Source organism: Phalacrocorax carbo, chromosome 1 (genome assembly GCF_963921805.1).
Source record: "Phalacrocorax carbo chromosome 1, bPhaCar2.1, whole genome shotgun sequence".
NCBI classification, from domain to species: domain Eukaryota; kingdom Metazoa; phylum Chordata; class Aves; order Suliformes; family Phalacrocoracidae; genus Phalacrocorax; species Phalacrocorax carbo.
The window spans coordinates 56,800,124-56,825,910 of record NC_087513.1 but is presented as its reverse complement, the minus strand read 5'-3'; the positions used below and the strand labels follow the sequence as shown (position 1 = coordinate 56,825,910).

General features: G+C 45.2%; 1 protein-coding gene across 2 annotated transcripts in view; it reads left to right on the top strand.

Moving 5' to 3' along the window:
• The window catches only part of CACNA1I (calcium voltage-gated channel subunit alpha1 I), a 90,048-nt gene that overhangs the window by 7,655 nt on the left and 56,606 nt on the right, over window positions 1-25,787 (top strand). For both annotated transcript variants that reach the window (XM_064453976.1, XM_064453966.1), the window contains exon 3: window positions 9,615-9,712. In XM_064453976.1, the coding sequence (XP_064310046.1) occupies window positions 9,615-9,712 (98 nt within the window). The remainder of the gene's footprint in view (window positions 1-9,614; window positions 9,713-25,787) is intronic.

The following is a 25,787-nucleotide window of genomic DNA, read 5'->3' as shown; positions in this document are numbered from 1 at the left end:
GCTGCATTCATGTTGGTGCAGCTTGGTTACACCATCAGCCTTCCTCACATGGACCATGTGTCGCCTGCTGTCCCCCAGGACCCACAGGTACTTTTCAGCAGAGCCACCACCCATCAATCCTTAGGCAGTGGGTCAGTCCAGCACAGGTGCAGGACCTTGCATCTGTCTTGAATTTCATGAAGCTTCTGCCAACCCATTTCTCTACCCAGGAGGAATTCTCTACTTTATATGGCAGAAAATTAATCTATACGTATTCATTTCCAAATTGTCACTGATTCCGTACTAGAAAATGCCATTTTTGACAGAGTGTGCTACTCCCCCTCTGTTTCTGTCCACTTGAGCCTCCCTAGCTAGCTTAAAATCATTGATTTTAATATTCGTTTCATGCAGATCTTCCCACCAGGCTTTCTTAATGCTATTTAGGCTGTTTATGCTCATAAAAATGAACAATTTGTATTCTCTTTATTACTCAGGCCCCTGGCACTGGTGTATAGATGATACCGTTTTTCTCCTCTTTACATCTCTTAGTGCCTTGATTAGTTTTGCTCTTGACACGGAGGCTCTGTAAGAACTGACTTTTTTCCTAATTTCATCACTTTTCCCTTTGGTCTTTCTTTTAACAATCTCCTGACTGGTCCATCTCTCAGTTCCCTAAAAACTTAACCAGTATTTCATTAGAAGAAGAATTAATATTTTTGCTTCTCCAGGGGTAGCCCAGTGCTCTGCATGTCTCCTGCCCTCTGTGGCTGGCCAAGTCAGCAGTTCATTACCAGATTCCTCCATTATCTCCTTTGTCTGTTGGCCAGGAAGGGCCAACAAGGAGCTCAGCTGACTATTTTTTGTCCATCTTCTTTAGAAATTGTCTACAACCTGTGGCATATAATGATAAGAAAAACAAATAATTTCCAAATGCATCATCATGGGTAAATCTTGTCCTGGAAGTTTGAAAACCTTCCTAAGTTTGCTTTTCTTATCTCATTTCAGTTATAGTACGGGAGCAAGCCTGTCCTGATATCATAATTTCTTTTCCAAAGCATCTTTCCTCTCTGAGTAGTTATGCACCTTTGTAGAAGGTTTTCTGGCATCTTCGTACAGCTGGAGATCCCTTTTTGGGCAGGCCCGATAGCCCCTTGGATCGAGCAGATCATTTCTTCTTGCTCCGTGTGCCTTTTGGCTAGCTGCTTCTTCAGGAGTGCTTTATGCATCTTCCATACTGGGAGCCTGGAAAATATTGTTCTCTTTTAACTGAGATGATGATGATGATTATTCTTATTATTAATAATTATTATTATTTATTTATTAATAATTATTTGTACCTTCTCTCTCTGATAGTTATCTACTGTCCTTGATTTTTCTTCCCCTAGTTCCTTAGATATCGTGTCCTTTCTTCCATAAACCTGCAGTGATACTGCTTCCTGAATCCACCTATCCAAGCTCTTTTCAAACTTGTGCATGTACCTCTGAACACTGACTCTCCCTACTGGGAAGCCACCAGTTTACACTTATGGCCCCACGTTCATACCTCTGCATTTCAGCTCAGGAGAGGGGACTGGCAGCTCTCTGGAGGCTGAGAGGTACCAGGCCTCCAGCCTCACATGCTCACACATTCACAGGAAACAAAATTGGCACTGCGTGGTGCCCTTCCATGCCAGGAAGATGCTGCTTAGCCCGAAAAACACTGGTTGGCCTTAATCTCACAAGATGGGGTAGTGTGTTGCTAATCTTCTACTTTCTCATTGCTTTTAACTAACTATGGTCCTTCAGGGACCTGGCCAGAATTGGCATAGTTATGACTTTAAAATCTCACACCATTAAATACATATTAGCAGCAGTGTAAACAGCAGAATGCTCAGAAAACCATAGTTATCTAATCTTCAACACCAAATGAAAGTTTCTATAAATTTATGGCAAGTTAAAGAAAACTGTAATAAATACAGCAATTAGGTGTTTCAAGCAGTGATTGGATAAAGATGGAAACCAGTAAGGAGCAGGCTAAATAGCATCTTAACCAAAGGCAGAAATATCAGAAATATCAGAAGCACAGCCCTCCCCCCAAAATGCACTCACTTTTTCCTCCTTAATGATACTAATTATTTCATTTGCTTTCTCCTAGTAAAACTATCCATAGATGTGCAACATATTGAAATGAAAGCAGTCATCAAAATGAAATGAATCACACCAGAGAAGAATCAAAACAAGGAGGCAGTGGTACCCGGCATGCGTTGTGTGTAGTTCTCAATTATTGCCTGATTTTTTTTTGCCTCCCTAAAAGCTAATTTCCTACCACATGAGTCTTTAGCTTTATTTAAAAAAGAAAAAAAAAAACAGGGCAGGACCGAAATGTAGGCACCTTTTTTTTCCTCTTTTTTTCCTGTAAGCAGTAAAATACAGAGCTCAGAGCCTGCATTCAGACTCCTGGTCTTCAAAAGTGAAGTCCCGTCGCTCGTTTTCAGTCATCTGAGCTTGGCGAGTCCCTTTGGCTTTCTTATCACAGTGTGAAAACCTGCTTATGTCTTTTCATATCATGTCTCCAAAACTATTAAGAAACTCTGACGTTTTCTTTTAGTACACAGTTTGGAGGAAACCTGAGTGTTCAGGGGTGTGAAATAATCACATTCTAGGCAGCAAGGGACCAGTCTCACAGGCTGTGGAAGCTTTCAGCAGCTTTTGCTTGCAGAGCAATTTAAAAAAAAAAGTAAAAGATTTTGTACTGGAGGAGGGGACAGTTGCAGGCTATTTTTTTAAGAATACTAAGCGTCATAGCTCTGGCACTGACTGTGTAATTAGTAATTGATCTATCACTCCCTGAAGAATGTCTTACTTTTTATTGGCAGAATTATAGCCTCTTTCTTTCTTTTTTTCTTTTTTTTTAAGTAAAGGGGGAAAAAAGGATGTAACTTTTGCAGTCCTTGTTTTAGTAACAAGGGATTTTTTTTCTTCTATCTTCTACATTTTATGTCAGCAGAGAGTTGTCTTTTTGCAACATGATGAGCTCTAGCTTTAAAAGAGATAAGCAAGACTACTTAGCTGAGTATGCTGTGGTTTGCAGAGTAATTTAAAGGCCTACTGTGTAATGTCTGGCCGCATCCCATATGATGTTATCCCATCCTTTCCATGGTAGGTGTTGAAAGGAGTTCACCTCATCTATTTAGGGTGGATGCATTTTGAAGCCTGGCCCCAGAGGCACCAAACTCTGCAAAATGTGTGCAAATTCCTGCACAGCTTGCTCTTCAGGTATATATCAAGCAAGCTGAGAGCAGGTTCAGTGGTGGAGGCTGCCTGGCAGTCCTATGCCACCTGCACCATGGAGCAAGAGGGGAACTGGCAGACTTAGTCTTATATTTTCCCTGTGACTCCTATGTTCTGGATCTTTGAAGTGGTAGAAATGCTAGTTTGTGGAATTTGATGGCCAAATCAAGTAGCTGAGGGCCTTAAGGCGTTCTTGTACACCGAAGACATTGGTTAAACCATATCTAGTCATGGTGTAGGTACACATCAGGCTTAGATCCCTGACATAGCTGAGAAGCTGAAGAAATTTGGAGCAGAAAGCAACCAATAAATCTTCTGCCTTGGTCACCCCAGGTGCTCATAGATGCAAGGGCCAAATAAAAGTCCATAGACTGGAAAAGCTTCACTTTGCACAGAGACTCATAGCAAGCCTGAAATTACAGCTAGGAAGTCCAAGCTACAAAGCTGGCTTCAGTGCCAAACCCAAATTTATTTGACAAAGAAATATGAATTGATTAGGGTGCAGTTAATTAGATTCCAACTGAAAACCCCTATCAGAGAAGGGGAATTAGGCAGCTTTTGAATTTGACAAAAACTTATTGGCTTTGTGTCATAAGAAAAATACTGCCTTGGTATTTTTCATGAATGCTTCCAGAATATGTTTTAAATATTATTTCTTGGCTGCTAATTTTCAGCAAATAGAAGTTCGGGAGCTAAGATTAGGAAAGTTAATAAGTATTTAATAAAGGTATAAGGAGATGTAAATATGAAGAGGAGAATGGTAGTGTTTGAACTGTTTTAATAATGGATTTCATTGAATGTAATTGTGAGGAAACTGCTAGCCAGGCACTGCACAAGTGTATTATCTTGGGTTACATGTACAGCAAGATAAAGTCTGAATTTTCTGGGGTCCTTACATGCTTTTCATATTCTTGCTATGTCTATTTTAAATAGTCTTAGTTTTTATTCCTCCATTCTGCTGGTCAGTCTGCTCTTCCGTGCCTGGCACAGAGCCACCCTGGCTGTGCATTTCTGCTGTTGGGCAATGAGCCTCGCTCTTCTCTCCTTAGTTTCATTGGTGCTAGTGAAGTGGAGAGTGCCGAGACAGATCCAAGCCCACTCTCAAGCTCACGGGTGCAGAGGAGCAAAAGAAGTGTCAAACTGTAGCTAATGAAGCTATTCTGCTGCTGTTAAGACCTCATAAGTAGTGAAGGTTTGCGATGTTGGTGGTTTGCATGCCCCCTTATCCCTGTGTGCTCTTTGTCTGCTCCAGTGGCTTGGCATGGGATGGAGGTACACCAGACCAGGCACTTTCTGGACAGGGTCAATGTGGTAACAAATTGCCTGCTTGTTCCCTGCCCCGGCTTGGTCTTGTCTCTGTTGAATTCAAGGTCTCTTGTGTGTTCAGCTGAGCAGACTTACCCGGGCATAGGCTAATGTTTATCAGCAAGGCAGACACTATATCAGAGGATAAAGCAGAAAGATGAACAGTAGGGAAAGGAACAAAAGGAGTAAAGAGGAAGATGAAGAGGAAAGAGAGGATTGGGAAGGGAATTGAAGGATATGAGGCAAAGTAGAAAAAGATGAAGGAAAGACAAGGGGTGAACAGAAAAACCGGAAGTTAAGGAGGAAGATAAAAATGAGACCTCAAAAAGTTGCAGTTGAGTATAAGTCAGATGGATGTAGAGAGACATAGAGGGTAGGGAGGAGGTAGGATACCTTGAGAGTGGCGAGGGAGGCAGAGCTCGAGCAGAGAGGTGTTACCTGCCAGGCATGTCCCCTGCTTCTGCAGGATGAACCCCATGCATGCAGCCAATGCCCCTGTCCCATTTCCCACCCTGTCATCATTCCCACCATGCATCAAGATTGAGCCTTATGGCATGGGGACGGTGTGGGCGTCAATCTCTTCTTCCAGAAGAGTTTCATGTGGAAAGTTTTGAAGAAGAAAATCTCTAGTGAGGGAAGAAGAATTACTGTATAAATTCAATTATCTTGACAGCTCAGTGCTCAAATTCCATCACAGATCAGGAGTTTGTCTCTGATTTAGCATAGTTCCAGCTTCCTAACCTCCCCCTGCACTTGCCCACCCACGCCAGGGGCTGCAAAATACTTTAGCAGTGCCAGAAATGAGCTACCATTTCCCTTAGGAGAGATGTGTTCCCCTCTGCCCTGTCATGATAAGAGGAAAGGACAGGTCACAATCAGTGCAGGTTTTGGGTTTTTTTTCCCCACTTCCTAGTCTCTGTCTGTCTGCCCCTGGACCTTAAAGAAACTAAGGCTTTTACAAACAAGGCACGCTTAAAGCAGCCAAGAAAGAGGGGAGAAGAAGATGAAGGGCAGTCAGGTCTCAGGGCTACCATTGCTCAAGGCACCAAGCTGCCACAAAGCAAAGGTAAGGAGCCTGGAAAGCTCCTGGAGGTTAGTGAGGATGCAACCAATTGGAAAGCTTTAGCACTTCCCTGCACTTGGTTTATGAACAAACCAGCAAACACAGGGTTCCCAGGTTGCTGGTGTGATAAGGATCCAAATGCTGAAGTTTGGGTGCCCAACTATGAGTCCAAATAAACACCATGCACCTAATCCACCATCAGATCTTGAGACACAGACATGGGAAAATGTGAGTCTCCTGATATAAATCTCCTGCCAGTTTCTGGCCGATCACTTTTTGTGACATTTCCTTTTGACTCTCTGTCAACCTGTTTCCATTTCTATATGTGGCAGTAGAAGATCAGGTACAGCCCAAACCTAGAGGGGTTACGTGTATAGGGTTTCCAGGCAGTGGGGAGCAGGGTTGGCTAGAGACAGATAAAAGCAGTAACAGCTGGGCTGGCAATCCCTGAAATGCTACAGGTGCCCAGAGAGTCCAGCAGAGTTGTTTAGAGATCTCATTTCATTAGAGAAAGGAGGCAACATTTGAATTCATCGGCTTTACCTGCACAGAAAATGTTTTTTTTTTTTTTGTTAATCAATGGAGTTTCATTTCACCCCAGACACCTGCAGTTGGTCGTGGTACGGGCATGCTACCGTTGTATGAAGAAACGCATGGACATAAGCTGATGCTAAAGCCATCACCAGGAATAAAAAGGCAAGCACAAGCAGCCCTAATGCAAAATTGCACTGGTGTTGGAGTTGTTTTGGATACGATTTACGTGGCTACAACAGGCATAAGTCATCCACAGGGATTTAAGCATCCTGGATATGTCTCTGTTATTACAGCCAAGAAGGCCTCAGGAAGAACCACAGGCAGAGGGGGTCTGCTAGGGCTGAGCTCGTTCTTGTTAAAAGTTGCTCTCTGAAAAATGTAACAGTTGCCCTTCTCCGACCCATCCTTACAAACAGCCTGCTGTTTTCATTGGCACTGATTGTCTGTTTTTTGGTTTTTTTTTTCTTTTTCTTTTTTTTTTTTTTTTCTACCTAAACTGGAACGTCATCGCAGCAAATCTGCAGCCACCAAGGGCTGTAGGAGGCTGGCTTGCTGGCTGTAGGAGCTGCACAGTTGCAGCTAGGGTAACATATTTCTTGCTCCACCAGGACCTGCGCTCACTACTTTGATGATTATTACTCTTCTAGTGACGCATGGACTGTGCCATATAGGTGGAAAGCTCATTCCAACTAGGAGAGGGCAGCAATGTGCACCTGGTTAAGATGACTCCTGTTTTAATGCCAGCAACATGGCTATAGCCAGAAAAGGACAAAACTCGAATGGTCTGTAAATGGAGGGTCTATCTTTAAATTATTTTTAGATTTAAAATTTAGAAATTAAATTAGTTTTAAATTTAGAAATAGATTTTAGATTTAAGAAAAGTTGTCACCTCTGCCCACTGATTTTATCTTGGCCTTAGCTCTGCGCTGTTCCCCTGTGCTCAGTATCTGTGAGGGTCACAGTGTTCTTCAGGACTTCTCATTTGGTTGCTTGCAGTTCAGAAAAGACTTCATGAATTTAGAAGTGGTTTTGGCTGTTTGCTTATTTGGCATCTGACAGATACGTTTCAGGTGGTTCTGCTACTGCTCAAAAATAATTTTGTTGCCTTCAGAGGTCTGACCTCAACCCAGTGCTCTAAGGGTTATTTTTTTAGGAGAAGAAAGGATGTTCTGTGGGACTTCAATAAGCTTGGAGACCTTTTTGTTTCTGTGTATATACCTACCTCCTATAACAAACTGCAGCATAGGGACTCCTTCAGTCAAGGAGCTGCCTCTACATGTCAGGTCTCTGTGCTCTGAGGAGATGTTAGCCTATGTCCTGGGAGTCATACAGCCATTTCTATATGGTGCTTTGCCCATAACCGTAGTTCTGAATTTTCAGCAGGTTTGCTTAATTTTGGAGTGACAGCATGCTGATGAGGCAATCTTGCTTTGTGCTTTTGGAACAAGGTTGATCAGTGCTTACTCAAGGCCCTTTGTACTCTTCATCTGCACCACAGAGTTATGTCCGTTGTGTGATGCCCCGTGTCTGTGTGTTTATATCTGTGTGTGGTTTTCCTCCTTTATATACCATTATATATATATAAAATATATATACCATATATACCATTCCCAATTTCATCTGACTGGATCCCAAGCCTCAGTCTGTCACTAATGCTTTCTGTAGGCTAAGTTTTGCTGCTGGGTTTGGGGTGGAGGTTTTTTGTGTTGCCTTTTTTTTTTTTTTTGCAGGGTTTCAATACTTTGATTATCTGCATGAAATCTTTCCTCTCTCCTTCTGCACTCAGTGTATGTGGAACTGACAGCTCCAGGGAGGTAAATGAATGCCACTGCATTTCAGAGGAAGAATTATTTCATGCAATTACCCTAAAAGTGCATGAGAGAAACGTGTAAAAGGAATGAGGGAGAGAAAGAAAGAGAGCATGAGAGAGAATAATCACAACACTTCGACAGGTTTACCCCATTGTGTTTGAAAATCTATCACTCTGACAAGTCCCTCTTGTGAAAGGTGTAGACAGATAACTAGACATTTGCTCTTCAAGGTCCTTTTGAGTGAAAAGAGTGATTGATGGAAGGATCAATCCATTTTGCTCAAGTTGCACTCACGTCCTCTCCCTGATATTTCTTAGGGGCTGGCTGTACTCCATTTCCTTCTCAACATCTCACTTAGGTTCTCTGATTCATTCCTTTGTTCTTCCTGGGCAGAGGGATTTGGGTGGACTTTAGCTACTGGACTACTGACTTGCAGGTCTTTCTATATAAATTGTGATGTTTTTGGTTGAAAAGGAGTGCAGTAACAGTCTGTGTCCCCTGTTCCCTCCCTGTCTCTTGAGCATGTTGGAAGGAAAAGGGAGCTTTTTGTAGTTTTGTTATTCACATTCGAGAAGAGACTCAGGAGAAGCAGTTCCTGTCCTGAGTCTGATGTTGTTTCACCTGCCATTTTTGTCACCCTCTTGATCCTCCCTGCACATCAGGGTTACCCTGGGGAAGCTGGTGAGAACACCTATGTCTTCCTGGAGGCCTCAGGCACCTGTGTTCACTAAAACATGCAATAATCTCTGAGATCCTCAGGTGGAAATTGCTGGCCAGGGTAAATGTTTAGTATAATCTAGTTTCAAACTGTGCTTTCCAAGAGGTGGACAAGTTACTGGACATTTGCCATACTGGGCAAGGAGGGGAATGCTGAGCTAGGGGATGATGGGCCAGGCCACGTTTTCACCTGCACCTGCTGCTCTTGCAGCAAAGCCAATGTGTTAGTCATAGCTATTTGCGCTTTGAGGTTATTTAGGGAGCATGCTGTTGGGTTAGGAAAGCTAAGGTCTAGCATATGTCCTAAAATTAGGCTTTTCCCCTTTTGGTTGGTGTCAGAAAGGAGTGATTCACTGCTATGGGAGAAGCCTTCCTACCTAGCTGAAACAGTTACGTCTTTAAGTAGAAAGTTTGCTTCTACGAGAGGAAGAAGAGGTTAGCTGAAGCCACCTCTAGTAGGTACATTATCCTGGTCTGTGAGATGAGGGTAACATGGGGAGCACCCTGCTGCACTGCATGTAATGCTCAGCAGAACCAGCTATGCAGCCCCGCTCCTCCTGGCCTCGTGGGAAATGTCGACCCTGTGTGCGTGCCCTCACCAGAAGTGTACGCTCCTAGTTGGTGTATCTTCTTGCAGCCCTTTTTCTTCCTGACTGTTGCAGCAGGTAAGTGTTATCGCAGCTCCTGGCCTGCATCCTCACGGCACACACTCGCCACTCGCTGCCGTCCCATGGGCAGGCAATGTGTTTTGCACAGGGGAGCCGTGAGCTCCAGTCCTGCTTCTGGAGGCTTCAGCTTTGCTCCCAAAGACTCAGGCTTTGTCTCCGTGACTTCCAGAAAACCCTTCAATGAGGAAATGACAACTCTGTGACTCAAGCCAAGATTCTGGATTCTTTTAAACTTTTTTTTTTTCCTCTCTCTCTCCCCTTCTGCAGGATAGTGGAGTATTCCCTGGATCTCCAAAACATTAACTTATCTGCAATCCGTACTGTCCGTGTCCTGAGACCCCTGAAAGCTATCAACCGCGTGCCTAGTAAGTCGTGCTTCCCTCTCACACCTGCTCAGCTTGGGCTGTGGGAAATACGTAATCAGTAAGGATGCGTGTGGTGGTTTTTTTCAGGCTGGGTTCGGGTACAAACTGAATGGAGGCCACTGCATGGTGCCTGCAGGCTTTTCCCCATCATGGGGCCAAGACGGTGTCATTGGATGGGCAGGAAAGCTACAGTCTCTCAGCATATCTGCCCTGGTCATCCTTCATGCAGGGCTATGCTGACAGCTCAGGAGCTGAAGCTGAACAATGTGCGATAAAGGAAAGCGTAATTTCTTGCTCTTAATGAAGGACGTTGCAGGTTTGATAACATCTGCAGCCTCAAAAAGGGATGTGTATGAGGTCTGGAGAGGGGTGAGCTGGTAGAAGCAGGGAGAATTGGTTTGCTCAGGCTTTCACACACTCTTCCAGATCCTCTCATCTGAAAAACTTTCACACCTCTACAGTGTAAGGGAGTGTAGCACCGGCTATTCCTGTGCTTTGTACTCCCTTTTTTGTGCCAGCTATCCCCCCTGCAAGCTGGTGTGTGCGTATGAACCAAGCTGAGCGTCCCTGGGCATAGGGCTGCTGGGGCTGTGCACGGACCTGGATGCATCGGCATCCGAACTGCTGCTTGCCGGTGCTGTTCAGGTCTGAGGCACATTCCCCAGCTCAGGTCTGCACATGAACTAGAGAGGTGCTGCAGCCTGGAGATGCGAGCCGCAGCCCTAAGGCATGTGCCACGCACACGCGCTGCTCCCACGTGCTCTGTACTGGTTGCCCCTCCACAGCCCTCTTCTCTCTTTCCTGAGGATGGGGAGACGACCAGCCTCTTTGCTGCACTTTGCAGCTTTTATTGGTGCTGAACTGTTTATTCCCTTTTCTTCTGTTCCTGTGCCTGCCTCTCTCTCTCTTTTTTTTTTTTTTTTTTTAACTCAAGTCAGGGTTGCTCTCCCTGCAACCTGGAGTGAGTTAAGTAGGTGCTGCCATTGCTATTTAACAGCAGGAAACTTCAGTGGAGGGTGGTTCAGGCTTCAGAGTGGTTGTATGCGGGTGGATGGAAGTGAATCAGTGGGCTGCTTGCATGCTGTTGGTGTAGGGGGGCGTTGCAAGAGCAGTGAACTTGGTCCGCTGTGTCATTCCAATGCTCTTGTTTATCCCCTGTGTAAAGGCAGCAGCTGCCACATGCAGCCCTGTGAAAGTCTAGGCATTTCTTCCACAAGTTTTTCTGTTCTGCAAAATGATAGGAAGTGTCTTTGCTTTTCCCCATAATTCCCCTAATCAGGCTGTCTGCAGTGGCTAGGACCTTGCCTGAGCTCTCCTAATCCTTCTTTTGAGCTCAGATGCTCCTTTTTCTTTTCCAGATCTAAGGAATTTTGCATAGTCAACCTCCTGGTCTGCATCATATGTTTTTCATTGTGCCAAAATCACTTTCACTATGCCACCTATTTCTTGAACATACTCTGGAGGTGGATTTCAGGGTCTCTGGTTCCATGCAAAGCCTTTCTAGAAGAAGGTCTTGTCCCTTTTCCTGGATGTATTTTTATCTCTGGGCAATAGCCAGGGACAGAGGGTGCTGAAAGGTGTGATGGAGGAACTGAGGCACAATCTTGTGTGCCCAGTGTGGCAGGAGGATGCCAGGCAGAGGAGCAGCTGGTTTTGGCACTGAAGACACATAACACATCCATCATGGGGTGATAAAGATGGGACCCAAGAACAACCTTTTAGCTATCAACTGTCAGCAGAAAAACTTCCCCAGCCTGCCTCCATCTCTCTGTTCCTCTTCCAGAGAGGAGAGGGCTGGGGGCCAGCTACAGTCCTGGCTGTGGCCATGCACTGCAGGGGGGGGACATGTCCTCTGTGAGGAGGGAGGTGGCCTGGAGGTTGTGCATGGCAAGCTCACCCCTTCCATGAAGTGTATGGCTGGCTGTGTGAGGGCAGCACTATCCTCATGTTATGAAGCTTGCTTTCCTCCCTGCTTCATAAGGAGTCCCATGAGTCTGTGCTCAAAGACTGCCTTGAGGCTGATCCCTGTTATCAGGGTAGACTTAAACTTGGTGGCAAGCAGGAATATCTTGAATGATATCCAGTTGACTCCTGCAGACATCTGCTATGTTAGTTGCTGGACACCAATGGTCAGGAGTAAAGCTTGACTGACAAAGGGTCGAGGCCATGTTTTATTCCACATACCAGCCATATTCATATATGTCTCTTAAATCAAATAACATATTCACAGCAGCTGGAGTCGCTGTCCTGCCAGCAGGAGCTGACCCCAGGGAGGAGCAGTGTGAGTGGCATCAGAACTGACCCACCAGGGACCTGCTCTGTCCATGCGGAGGCACCAGGGATGCTTTCGATCATCTTGCCTGACCTTTGCAGAGCACAGGCCATTGAATTTCCCCTGACTGTGATGCTGCCTGTCTGCTCCTTTTATCAGTATAAAACTTTACCTGTATAAAATTGTTGCTGTTTTAATTTCTGCTCTGTGATTGAAGTTTTATATATCTTTCTTGCTACATAAATCTGTGGTTATATGCAGAGAATGTTTTGGAAGAAAGACATCCTGCCATTAATTGCAAAAAAAAAAAAAAGTAAAATTTTATTCCCTGGGAGAGGAAGCACTGACTTGGCGTTGAAAGCTGGCAGAGAGGCTGCAAACAAAGGCTTGTGATAAATGGGAATGAGCTGCATAGAAAGAAGGTGTCTAGTGGGGTACAGCAAACATAATTAATGGGACCTTTGGCCACAAATCTGTTTTTAATGTCTTTTTAAAGTTCTTCATTACTGATCTGAAGCAAGAGGAAAGTCTGTTAGTGAGATGTCCTGATGATATGAAGCTGGAGGAGTTGCAGGGGCTAGCAAACGAAGAGGAGGATAACACAGGGGAAGGCAGAAGGAGATTGAGGTCTTGGTGGGAATGTGAGATATTTGGGGAGGGGCAGGTGGGTTAATCCCAAAAGCAGGTATTTGGCCATGTTCAGAAGTCTGCAATGGGACAATGTGGCCCAGTATTCACCAGTGGCCATTTCAAAGGCTTCCAAGTGAGCACCCAGGCAGAGACTGATTTTCACAGAGGAATCTGGCCATGTGGACTGAATAATGGAAGTTAATTATCAGGAGAATGGACAAAGTGATTAGGAACCTGAGTGATTACTGCATGAGCAGAGAAGTGCTGAAGTGGTCTGTCTGGGTAGATTATTTAGTACCCAAAAAGGAACACTTTAATAATCAGCCAGTGTTTGCACATACTGAAGCAAGAAATTTCTGGAGAAATTTGAGAGAAATTTTGCAGTATGTGAAGAAAAAAAGAAGCGATGCCAGAAAATTAAGAGGGAGGAAATTCAGAATGACACTAAGGAAATAGTAGCAACACAGTAGAGGGAAAAGTATCACCTGTTATATAAAGTTAAAAAACTGATTTTATATTCTTGGCAGGTGGACAAGGTTGAAGTTTAAATGCCCAAATTGGAGATGCTTAAATTCTGCTTACCTGTGCTCATTTTTAACATATTACTGAAAGCCCTTCCTCACAGTGAGACTTGTGAGGCATTGAAACAACAGCTGACAGGGAGCTGACAAATGCTATTTGTGTGTGCCGTACTCGTTATGTATAATGTAATGGATACATAGATTCTCCTACCTGAACTGTGACAGAAGAAGAAAAGGACATCCAGTGTGACCAAAAGGTGGCAAATGTCCTTTAAGGAAGAAGTTCTCCACCCAGTTGATGATTAGGCTGTAAAACTTGCTGCCATGGGAAGTCCTTCCAGCCCCAAATCAAGTAAGAGGCACTGTGTAAGTAAAGTAAGTAAAATGGGATTGTCCAAGGGATGTGAGCTCACGTGGAGACACTTCTAGATTTCAAACCTCCTTGCTTTAGGGTTAGAGCTCATCTTTAGCTACCGGTTATCAGCAATTGATTGCAGTTCTCAGCAGGATGTGCTGCTGATCATTTTGGATTTCACTTCTGGATGAAGTAGTCTGTGGCTCTGCCCACCTGATCATTCCTCTATTTGCATGTCGTATTTGAAGTGTACTAGAGTAAACATGATGTGCCCTAGTTTTGTAATATATATCACACCTTCATTAGTATTCCTGCTTATCTCTTGCATTCCTGACTGCAGCCCCAGGAATGCTGCCTTTTTGGGTTTTGTTTGGAAATCATTGAAACAAAAAATCAGAGATTGTTCTGGTCCTGTCACTATGAGATTCAGTCCCATGGTGGTGAGCTGGTGTGACAAGCCCTGCGAGTCACCCAAAAAGTGTAAAGAGGAAAAAAAATACCCTCCAGGTCTCCGTCTGAGGTAGTTGCTTTCTACTCTGGGCATGTCTGTGTCCTGGGCTTGGGGCGAAATTCCACATCCATTTGTTGTTGTTATCCTTTCGCAATTATGTGGAGGTTGCTAGGTGAAACATTGCTGTTTCTGCTAGCTTTTTCATCGCTTCTCATGGCAAGGCAGAAGGCTTGTAGGGGAGGCTGGTTTTGTTCTATTTCTGCCCACTTTTGAGCAGGGAGTCCGTAGTAGTTTTCTGATCATTTGAATATATTTTGCTTCTATTATGTTTTTTTTTTTACATTGGAGCAGAAAATGTTTATTCAGTTTACTCTTTCTTGTCGCATTGGTCTTATGCAAGAAGAGTCCTTGCATTGTGTTTGATGTCTTCCAGTTTCCACTTACAATTTAGTAACCGATTCATCATTTGGAAGCAGATTACTTCAGCTGAGCACACTGTACGGAAGTGAAGGAGTCTGTTGCAGAGTGTTGCATAGCAACTTTATTGAATAGGAAGTGTATATATGTGCTAATACTTGGTGCGTAAATGCAGTAATACTTATGTGGAGGTATAGGAATTAGAAATATAATTTTATATTCTTATTACTAACTGTGCAGGAAATAGAATTTCAGATTTGTGGGAAGTTCTGCTCTTTCTAAATGTATTTTTCTCAGTCAGAACATGAATAAGCATTTCCCATCCATTTTAATATGGTTTTATTCTGCCTAATTTTTGGTGGTTTGTTTGGCTTTTTGATTATTTCCCTATACTTTGCCATGACAAAGAAGTTTAAAAATCAAAAAACCTCAGCTATACCATTTTAGTGTAAAAGTCCTTTCCTCCCCTCATCCTCCTTTTCTTCTTGCTAAATGATGTTTCAGTAACGATCACACCACTGAAGTGTTTCCATTTCAGTGAAATAGCATTTTTTGCTTGTAAAAGTGCCGTGTAGGAAAATGTTGGTCTAGCTTCATTTTTCTTTATTAATTATTGTTATTATAGTAGCCGCATGGGTCTGAATAGACCAGAGTTTTCTACTTTTCTCCTACAGATCTCAACGATATAAACCAAGGCTTGTTGGTTTAATCTTTCTCATGTTTCAGACCAGGTGAGTGACACCCAGGGAGTTTCACCAGCAGACTCAGGAATACAGCTGACATTTCCTAACTTTTAGCCCTGCGTTCAGCAAACTAGACCAAAGCACCGATATAAAAAGTCTGAAGCAGCTGAACTCTGGAATGGGAAAAGCAGATGTTTTATATTTATATGCCTGCCTTAGATCTGTATTCCACACTGAGCTACCTGTGTTTGGTGCTGTAACAGTGCCTAAGACAGAGTGGTCTGGCTACGAACCCCACGCTTGGCGTAGGGGAGAAGTGATGACATTTATTTCTCTAAATGTGTTTTTGAAGAACTAATTTCACTGATGAGCGTGTGTGAAATTAGCTTCTGACTGAGAGATATTAGGCTGTAAAACAGTCTCATTTACAGCTAGATCAGACAAAAAGCAAGCACATTTGACAGGCGCAGTCCTGCTCTAGCAGTTGGAAATGCAAAGGGATTATGAGATTCCTCTTCTAAGACACCCCCCTACAGGATCTTTGCTTCAGATGCCTCAGTCTTTCTGAAAGAGGACTGTCACTTGCTTGTTCTCTTCCAGCGCTGATTCTCTTTCAAAAATGTACTCTTTCATTCGACTCTTTTGGAAGTACAATTTTTCCTCTCACAGCTTTATTTGTGAATTGATAACTGAAACTCAGATATTGTTGTATTTTGCAAATATTTAAACTTACACCGTACACAGTTCTTTGTATAAGCTGTTCTGTAAATATTTGTTATTGCACCTCAGTGACACACAAACCATACTTGCAGCCACGTGCAAATGTGTACACGCAGAGATGTATCCACACGCAGCCACAGTCCTGAGCAGGCTAGCACAGCAACAAGATCGATGTTCTCTCACAGCATCCATACACAAAAGTTAAGAGGTCAAAAAGCCCTCTTCGTTCCCTGGTCAGGCTATGTGTGAATCAAATGCATTCAACGATGAAGCTGCCAGCTTTCTGTAGGCTCTGTCCCAGGCAGGTGGGCAATGAAAGGCGGGAGAAAAGCCAACAGGGGATTGACTTGACTGACAGGGTTGAGTTCAGTCTATATCCTCCTTTCCCAACCCAGTCTCCTAGCCAAGTGGAGCGACGCACTAGAGAGAGCAATGTAATTTATGCCCGGAGCAGGCCATTAAAGGATGCCTTTGCCTTGGAGAGGGGGGCAGATCGGACATGGAAATGTAACTCAGAGCTGCACTTTCCTGTATATGCAGCTCTTTATCCAGTCAGTTGAGCCTTAAATCAGACAGACACATTCAGGGTACAGGGAAACAGTGCAAGGGGGAGCAGAGCAGCGTGAGGGTCAATAGAAAGGAGAGCAGAGAAGGAGGTGGGCTCAAAGGAGAATTGCACAGGAGGCAAGTGGCAGGGTTTGCTGGGCACAGCACGCAAAGGGGTGATGCACCTCTGCGTGTAGGATAATACAGAGAAAGTGTCGCGGGGAGAGAAAGGGAGGAAATCAAAACCGAAACAAGGGCAAGGATTAGTATAAAAAAGCCTATTGACTCTCAGATAAATACGCTGGATGGCTTTGCAAATCAATGCTTCTCTGGGGCTTTTTAACAAACTAAGCAGCTGTAACAAACTCACGACTTGTAGTGCTGGAGGAAGTCTTCAGTCACTGAAGACATGCTCCAATTTTATTTACTTGTTGCCTGATCTCAGTGCTGTTTTTCTTGTGCATTCCATAGTGTACAATATATTGTCACATATTTAAATGGGTAATCAAAGTAAATTTGGGAGTTTAAAAAAAAAAAAAAAGAAAATTATATCCCTGTGTTAGTGTAGCACCATGGCAGGGAGCTGGGGAGCACTGAAGTGCAGGAAATGTAGACCTGGTAATGCTGTCTTTTGCACCATAGATTGCTTAGTCCCCTTTTTTTGTGGTCACAGATCATGGGAGAAAGTAATCTTTCCCTCTCTGAACAAGTCTACTTGATTTCACTATTATTATAAACAAGTATTCAAAAGTCACGAATTGTGTGCTTGTAGGTTGTCAGATGGGTTTAAAACCATGAGATATGAACAAAGAAAAGGGAAAAAAATTATAGCTTATTTTTATTTTTCACGTGGCTTTCAGACCTTTAGATCTGTTGCTCAGATCTTGTAGTCCTCTTTTTTCCCTCATCGTAGTGAGGAATGGAAACAACTTCTCTTTTTTTTTTTTTTTTTTAACTGTGATCCGAGATCATCAAGTCATAGCAAGATTTTATGCCTGAAGGTTTCTGCCACGCATCCCAAGACTCCCGATAAAAATCGCAAGCATTAGCAACAGCACTTTGGAGTTTGTGTTATTGGAAGTAAAGCAAGCCTGGGAAGAAAAACAAACCAAAAACAAGTCATAAAGAGACCTTTGCTGGAATCTTTATTTCTCCCTTCTCCTCTAGGGGAGCCTGCACAGCCAGAATTTAAAAAATGCTCAGTGCCTCGCAGCTCCCATTGTGACAATTCTGCTGCCTGTTCAAACAAGCTCAGCCTCCAGTGTACACAGTACTCTCGAAAGCCCAGCCATGTATTTTGCTGCCTAAATGGGAGCTGAGCTGTTTTGCAAAATCTGTCCCATGGGACCTATCAAGCAATGGATACCATGGAAATATGAGCAATAATGAAAGTGTATTATGGGGTGAAAGATAATGTCATATTACACTAATGTAAATTATGCTTTGTGTGTGTGGGCAGGGCAATTTACAACCATAACCTTAAATTTCTCTATCTTTGTGTATTTTGGGCCTGATTCTCCTTTTCACACAGATTTCACCTAACATCACGTCACTGCCTGCAGTAGAAAGAATCATGATTCATGCTAGTGACAGTAAGAGGAAATTAGCTCCCTTAAACTTTAACCAGAAGTTGCATTAACAGTTTTACATTATATTTTGCATTATTCTGTCCTACTTACAGAACTAGAGAGTGTAAAGGACTTCAGGGTATTTGTAGAATGGGGGCAAGTGGCTTGCAGCCACAGCCCTGGAGTTACGTTTTGTCCCGGGTGTTGGGTGACCCCTGTAATTCTGAAAGAAAAGCTGGCACTGTATGTTTTTAATAGAGTTTTCACTGAAAGTGAATGCAGTCATCATTGCAGTGACAAATGGGGAAAAAAAAGAGATGATCAGTGAATGAACAACAGTAGCAGGTGGTAGTAGGTGTTGCTTATTAGATGTTCAGTATTAGAAAAAAGAACAGAATGACAGCAATCCCCCAGAGAGACACCTCTCTCAGAAATAATCTGACATCTAGCATCACTCTCCAAGAAAAGGTTACTTAACAGCCCAAAGCTTGCAAGGGGTTAATGGGGAGAGAGCGTGGAGAAGGAGGCTCCTGACTGAGACCTTGGCTGTGTCTCTTTCTGCTCATGTCACAGATTATGTGGCTACCAACTGTGCTACAGTGACACATACTGTATGTGAGTGCCTGTGGTGGATGTTGCTATCCATGGGTCTTAGCTGGGCTCACAGCATCCCTAGTAAGGTGCAGCCTGCTGCAAATCTTGAGGTGTCTCCTCCTTTTTAGATCACAGCAAAGCTTGGACAGAGGCCCCTCTTTTCCACAGGGGTCAGCATTTAGGTGTTAAGGTAAATGCTCTGGATTTTGCCTTCATTCTTGAAGCCCCTGTAACCCTGGGGTCAGGTCTGCAATTAGGAAGCCTCATCTCTGGGCTTGCTTCTTCAAAGCACCTGGCAGCTCCACCTAGCATGGCTCTGTTTTCTGGTCCCTCTGTAGGGCTGGTGGGACTCCAGCCCATCAGGAAGGAAATATTTTGTGTGCTGGGTCTTGTGAACCTTGGACAAAGCTAAGAAATATGAGAGCTTGAAACTGAGCTGACTCCACACAGTCTGTTTAGACCACCTGCCTTCTGTGGAAGGTAGGCTAGAGCCTACCACAGTTCAAGCCACAGTTCATTTTTGGTATAATTTATGATCTGGTGAGAAGATAATTTTCCCTGACCTTGGTGAGTATTTCTCTTAGCATTCTCAAATTTTCTTTTTTTTTTTTTGAGTGGGATGGAGGGTCGGAGGGTGGGGAGTAGGTGTGTTTTTTTGCTTTTGACATCTTGATATTCTCTAAAAAGATCCTTTATAAAAAGATCTTCACTACTTTGTGATGGAAGCTGGGCCTGTTTCTCTGTAGGATTTACTGCAGGTCTTCAGCAAAGAAATGTGGCAATAACTACTTGTGGTGTGAGCATGGCCAGGGCGCTGTGGGACTTGTTGCTAAATACCATGCTAAAGGGAATTACAGTTTTCAAGGTTGCTGTTGCTTCTGTATGCTAAGTGTAGCTAGGAGGGGCCTATTTCCTTGACGTGCATATGACATTTGATGGGCAGGTAGGAAGGAAAGCTCTGAGGGATTCAGAATATTGAGATTCAGCCCTGGCTCTGTCACCTGACCCCTCTTTGACTTGTGCTGAGCATCATGGCTGTGCAGCACCCATGTGTTTTTGTTGCCTTCTTTCCCCCAGGGAAAACAGCATGTCTCAGGTTTCATTTGCACTCTCTTTTTGGTGGTTGTTTTAGCTTAAGCGTGTGTTGCGGGAGTGTTGTAAGTGGTGTATTTTTTCCTCTTCTTCCTTTTCTTTTTGATGCTCATGTTGCCCTGGCCTGATCCATCTACGGTAAGCGTCTTGCTCTCGAAGTGAAAAGCAGTGAGGTCCGTGCTAGTCCCTGACTCCTAAGGGAATTGTTTCTGCAGCCTTGGAGCAAGCTTGAGAGAGCTCTTCCTCTTACATCAGTACACTTTAAACCTTTGGAGAGCTCTGTTGTCCCAGCAGGGTAAGGCTCTGACCAACATTATTTTTTTTTCTGGAGCTTTAGTCTCTCTTTTGGCTGCCTTGGGCTTAAGCTGAGGAGCACTTTGAAGGTAAGGACTGAGGACACTTAATGCTTGAACTTGATTCAGTATCCTGAGGGAAGTCACTGCACCGAGGCAAGGCTTGATGTGCCCGTGCTACTGAGGAAATGAGCAACAGCTTTTTGTACTGGCTGAAGCTTTGTAAGTGCTGAAAATGTCATGCTTTGATATTTTCTGTGTCTGTGGTCAAGCTGAGGAGTGACAAAGGTTTGGGTAATTGGAGATTAGGTCATCAACAGGCTGAGCTGGATGAGGTGTCTGAGCCAGTCAGAGATGCTAGAAAGCTTTGCATGTCAGCAAGAGTGGGGTGGTGGAGAGGAACTGAGTGGTGCTCTTAAGCTGCTGACAACCTGCAAGTGTAAAACCTGCAGCCCTAAATGTATCCTACAAATGCTCTGGGAACCTGAAAGAGAGATCAGGGAAAAGACTTTGGTTACCTCTGAACGAGGCCAGTGTTTCACACTTGTGTCTGGGGCAGGTTTTCCTTAGCAGCAGAGTTGGTTTAAGAGCTCTCATTACCCTATACTGTCAGCTGGACCTGTTTTTCCATAGGGTTCATTTAATCTGGGTCAGGCCAGCCATCTGGACATGGTCTCTCTTGCATTCATGCAAAGCAAAGGGTGACAGTCTGCATTGTGAGTGAGGCTGGCTTTGCAGCTTGAGAAGGCATCTGGAGCTGCAAACCAGCTGTTCCAGCTGAGTTCCTCTCGCTTACACATGTGTTTGCAGGAGAGGCTTCAGTTAGGAGGAATGCAGCAAAGCGAAAAATATCTGGGTGGCAAGGGAAGCTATAGGTTATAATAATGATGAACTTGACAGTGCATCTGCTGTTGCACACACAGCTGATTGGTTTCTCTTTGCAGTAGTTTGGCACCACCTTTTAGCTAATGTAAATGAATGCAATGCGTGAAATGACAGCTAAGCCTCAGATCAACAAGAGATCAGTGAGGAAGGCTACAAGTAGGAGCACCAGCTTGCACTGTGCACACAAATGGAGATTATTTTAACTACAGGGCTTGGCCACAAAAAAAAAAAAGGTACAGCTCTCCCTGTGTTATCTCCGCACAAATACCATCTATCTGCTGGAATGGTTTCTCAGTTCTGAAAATTCCCACAAAGAAACATGCACAGGAAAATCCTGCCAACCCTGGGCTAGCTGGGTGGGCTGCCATGTGTCCTGGGGGCAGGGGAGGAAGGAAAGAAGGCACGCTTGGACAAGCGGCCTGGCTGAGGGACAGAACGATGCTTCAGTCTCTGCACTCTGCAAAATGTCCTGCCAGCTACAGTCACAAATGCTGATGGGGAAGAGATTTGCTTTTGCTCCAGTTAAAATGACAATTGGTGGCTTGGCCCATGATGCAGATAAGATGGGTGCTGGGAATTATGTTCTCTTCCATCTGGTTTACTCTAAGTGAGGGAACGATTGCCTCAGATTACTATCTCCTTTTGACTCTGCGCACATTAGTTTTGTCCATCACTGTAGAGCTGGGGAGGACTCAAAAGCCTCAGAGGTGGGTGAGTTAGAAGAAACAAGAAAGAACAGGGTTCTCACCCTCTCCAGAGCCAGTCCCCCATTCAGATCCTCAGGGTGATTAGTGCTAGGGAGTGAATCAGCTCAGCTGTTGGTCCTCACTATAGGAAAGAGGCAGTGGAGAGAAGCGAAGTGACAGAGTGATGCAGGGGGAGGAGGTGGTGGTAAGCTGCCTGGCACACCTGTCCTGTGCAGCTGGGTCTGGCCACCTGGAGCTCACATCCTCCCCAGCCCTGCCCCAGCTACTCACTGCCACTGTCATGCTTTTGCTGGAGCTGGCACGTGCCTGGTGTCTGCTTAGCTGTGATGGCCAGGCTAATCAGGGTTGATGGCAAGTGTCTGGAGGGAGCTATGGTCACCGTAGCATCTGCAGAGTTTGTCATGAAGGGCCTCGGGATGCCACCAGGGCAAGACAGAGGATTTGCTTTACCTGAACCCAGGAGGGAGTTCAGCGAGTTTGCTTTGTCTTTTGGCTTTGCTCAGAGCTGTGCTTCCCAATCAGCTCGCTCCCCGGCACTCCTCTCATCCTCCAGCTGCTTCTTATCCCTGTGCTGTACTTTCCCCACATAGTCCACTTCTGTGTTGGACTGATTAATGCATCTCTGTTGTGCTCATGGCTTTGCTCTGGCAGGATATTCTACCAGGAGTACCCCTGCCTGGGAGGTCCCATCGAGCATCGTTCCCCACCCCTTGGCCAAGGGCATGGGTGAGCAGCAGGGAAACATTATCTGAGCACCGTTTCATGAGGATCATTCCTCGGATGCCCACAGCTGATGCCATTTTGTTTCCTCCTTTCCCTTGGTCTCCTTGTGAGGGTGAGTGGGGAAGAGAAAAGGCCTTTCAGAGCCCACACCTGGCACTCATGAATATTTCATGTTTCTAGCTTTTCTTCCCCTTGAAGAGCAAAACCTTTTCATATTTGATGCCCTGGGAGCCTGTTTGGTTGCTGAACATTGCTTCATCAATGCTCTCCCTCCCTGCTTTTCCTCCAGACTGCCCAGCCCCTCTTCCTTTCTCTTCTCAGGGAACATCTCCTTTTTTCAAAGGCTGCTTCAGAAAAGGTCATTGTCCCTTTCATATTCCCTCCTCGCTGTGAGCCAGTGTGGCTTCTGCTCTGCCAATGGTAAAGGACAAATTGGGGGTGGGGGGAAAGGCAGCAGTGGGGATGGAGGATGGGAGACGTTTATGTATGCTGCGGAGCAGTGCAAGAGGCAGAGAGGAGATGTAGGAACAGAGAGAGAAAAGTAAAGGGGCACAGGGGCAGGCAGAGGCAGCAAAAGATAGGAAGGAGGCAGCAGGACTTTGCCAAAGAAACAGCTTTCCAACATCTTCCAGAAGTTGTCATGCAAGACGCAGCAGTGTTGCTGAGGATGGGGGCTTGTCCAGTGAAGGCCCCTTGGAAAAGAGGTGTGTCCCAGTTCTCCAAGGGCAGGATGCTCCCAAAGCTGCACTGATAAATATGCCGCCACCCCTGCCTTGCCTTCTGCCCATTTCCATTGCCCTGCAGCTGCTGTAGAGACCTTGTCACCTCAGCCACCAGGGGCTGCAGTAGATCATCACCCTCCATTCTTAGGCTTTTCAGCCTTTCTCCTTCTTTCCTCCAAACCTTGTGAGTACTTGAGGAGCCAGGGACCATTTGCAACCTGCTCCCAGTTAGGCTGTGAGGACCCCAAAACACACTGCTCTGTGTATCCCACATGAGTGGGGATCATCCCCTCCTGCCTGTCCAGATGAAAGTGTCCAGATGCCTGGCAGTGAGGGTCCTTCCTTGGAGACGTGCAGCAAATGCCTTAGCAAGGCTGCCAGACCAGCCTATCCTTTCCTAGGTCCAAGGGACTGCAAAGCCCCAGCTGCAGACAGACCCATGCTGGGCTGCTGGCTCAGGAAGGGACAGGGAGGCTGCAAGGGCTTCCCCCCAAAGTGCCCATAGTGGCTGGCACAAGTGCAGGAGGAGCACTGCCAAAATACCATAGCAGAGGACGGGGCTCAGGGACTCCAGCATGAGCTTTGCAGGCAGCAGGGGAGGCTAACAATGAAGAGAACAAAGGTATTGAGCTTGTATTTACACAGTGCCTTTCATCCATGTGGAAGTAGTAGTTGAAGTACCTCTGCTATCTGGGTGAACTCAGCAGAAGAGGTCCATTTTTTTTCCTGATGGAAAATTGATGCCTCTGAAAACAGGTGAAAAACAGGTTCCCAGAGAAATTGCTTTGCTGTTTAGGGCAGGAAGCAAAAGGGACTTTGCACAAAGTGAAGTGATGGATTTGTTTTAGAGGTGGTTGGCCTGTAGGGGAATTGCAGTTGATGTTTGGGTGGCTGTAGGGTCAGCGTTACAGCTTTTGGAAGAGCCAATCTCATATCCACAGTTACCATCAATGGGCAGAGAAGGATGATTCTGTTCAACTGGGAGATTTTTAAAAAATCAAAATTGGGTTTCATTTGGACTTAGAAATGGAACCTACTAATGCCAAATTCTTTGTGGTGTGGAAAAGATGCCAAGTGCTGGGGCCACCTGCCTGGCATGGGTTTCCTGGGTTATGGGCCCAGGTACCCCAGAGGGTCTAGCATGAGGGCAATTGCTATGATCCTGGAACTGTGGATAGCACAATCCTGTACCGTCAGTAGCCCCTCTGAGAGTCGGGATGGAGAATGTATGGGCAGGCAGGATGTTTCCAAGGAAAAGGCAGGCAAGTTTTGCCAGTTAATTGTCTTCTCTTGGAACACGGACAAAATGAATTTTTGCAAATTCTGACCCAACAAGTGTGTTGTCTGTAAAATTCTGGTTGGGATGTCTGCTTTATCTGTTCTGCGTTTCAGTGTAAAGGCATTCTCATTCTTCCCATGACCTCTGCTCTGAGATGGAGCTAGCATCAATTGATCTGAAAAACATCACCCCTTCTTGCAGCACTGCTGGCACAGCTTCTCATGTCACTTGGCTTTCCCTAATGTACTGACCAGGATGGTTTATGGGAACTACCGAGCTCATGCTGTGAAGCAGCGCTAATGCTGGGACCCCAGTGCGCTGCAGTGAGGGTGTGTGGCCTTAAAGCCAAAGTGTTGTGTGGAACGTTGCTCCAGAGCCTGGTGCGTCATAGGGACAGGCATCAGGGCACAGTGGCTATGCTGTTGGGCTTTGTGCAGTGACAGATGAGAAAACTGTCAGTGACCCATGGTGTGTCTGCGATCCCCAATGAGCAGCTGGAGCTGCACCCCTGCACTGTTGGGTTACTGATGTACTGTCCAGAAACTGCCTTAACTGGTGACCAGTGATACAGCTAGGTAGTCAGGCAAGCAGGGCTTAGCTGCTGCTCCACAGCTTGGCCTTAGAGCTAATGCTATTGTTCCTTGTCCATGACCCCAAGTAGCCATCTTTAAGCATCTTCTTCCTACACATCACCTACCTGCAAATACCACTCCTGTCTCTCCCACCCCCATTTGTCCCTGAAACATTCCCTTCTGACATAAACCAGTCCAATGCCCCACACCAGTTGCCCTTCTCCTTCTCCCTTCAGTGTGCGTGTACCCCACGCCTGCATGCCCCCTGCAAGCACTGCTTCCCTCCGCTCTCTGTGGGTGAGCAGCTCGGGGACTAGCAATAGAGTGTAATGCACAGCATTGTGTGGCTAATTACTTGATGCTGGGCACACAAGGGGGATTAACTTGTGCCTCAGAGGGCTGTCAAAGAATCCTAATCTTATCTTCCCCTCCTCTTTCCCCTTCCACTGCCATCTGAAGTAATGAACTGGTTATAAATGCCTAATTAGCTAATTATTTGCTGGCCTACATGGAACATCTTCAGTGAAGGAACTCCCTGGGCCCTGGGGGAGGGACCTCCATGGAGGTGAGGAGAGACGACTGCACGAGGTATGCGCTGGGGTAAAGGCGGTACAATGATGCTGGGAAGAATTTCTAGACTTTTGCCATCCCTGGAGAGCAGAGGCAAAGCCATTAGCTCCATCAAGAAAGGAGCCTGTCCTTACCCCTACTTGTGGCTCTGTGAGCTGAAGAGCCAGGGAGAACTAAAACCACAGAAAGAGTTAATTAGGTAATTAAAAAAAAAAAGTGATTTGGAAACATTTTTACTGGCTAGAGGTGCTGTGCTGACAGCATTTTGGGCTGTGCCTGCTACCTGTGTGCTTCAGCCCTTTTGGGGAGGGATGACTAGACAAGAGAGGAGACTGTGGTCTCCATGACGAGACTCACTGAGAAGGCTAATTTATGACAGTTAGTGCGTGTTGTAGCGGTTCATCCCACTAGGCAGGCTGGCCGTGGACCATCTATGCAATTCTCACAGGTTGCAGCATACTGCCTTTAAACTGGG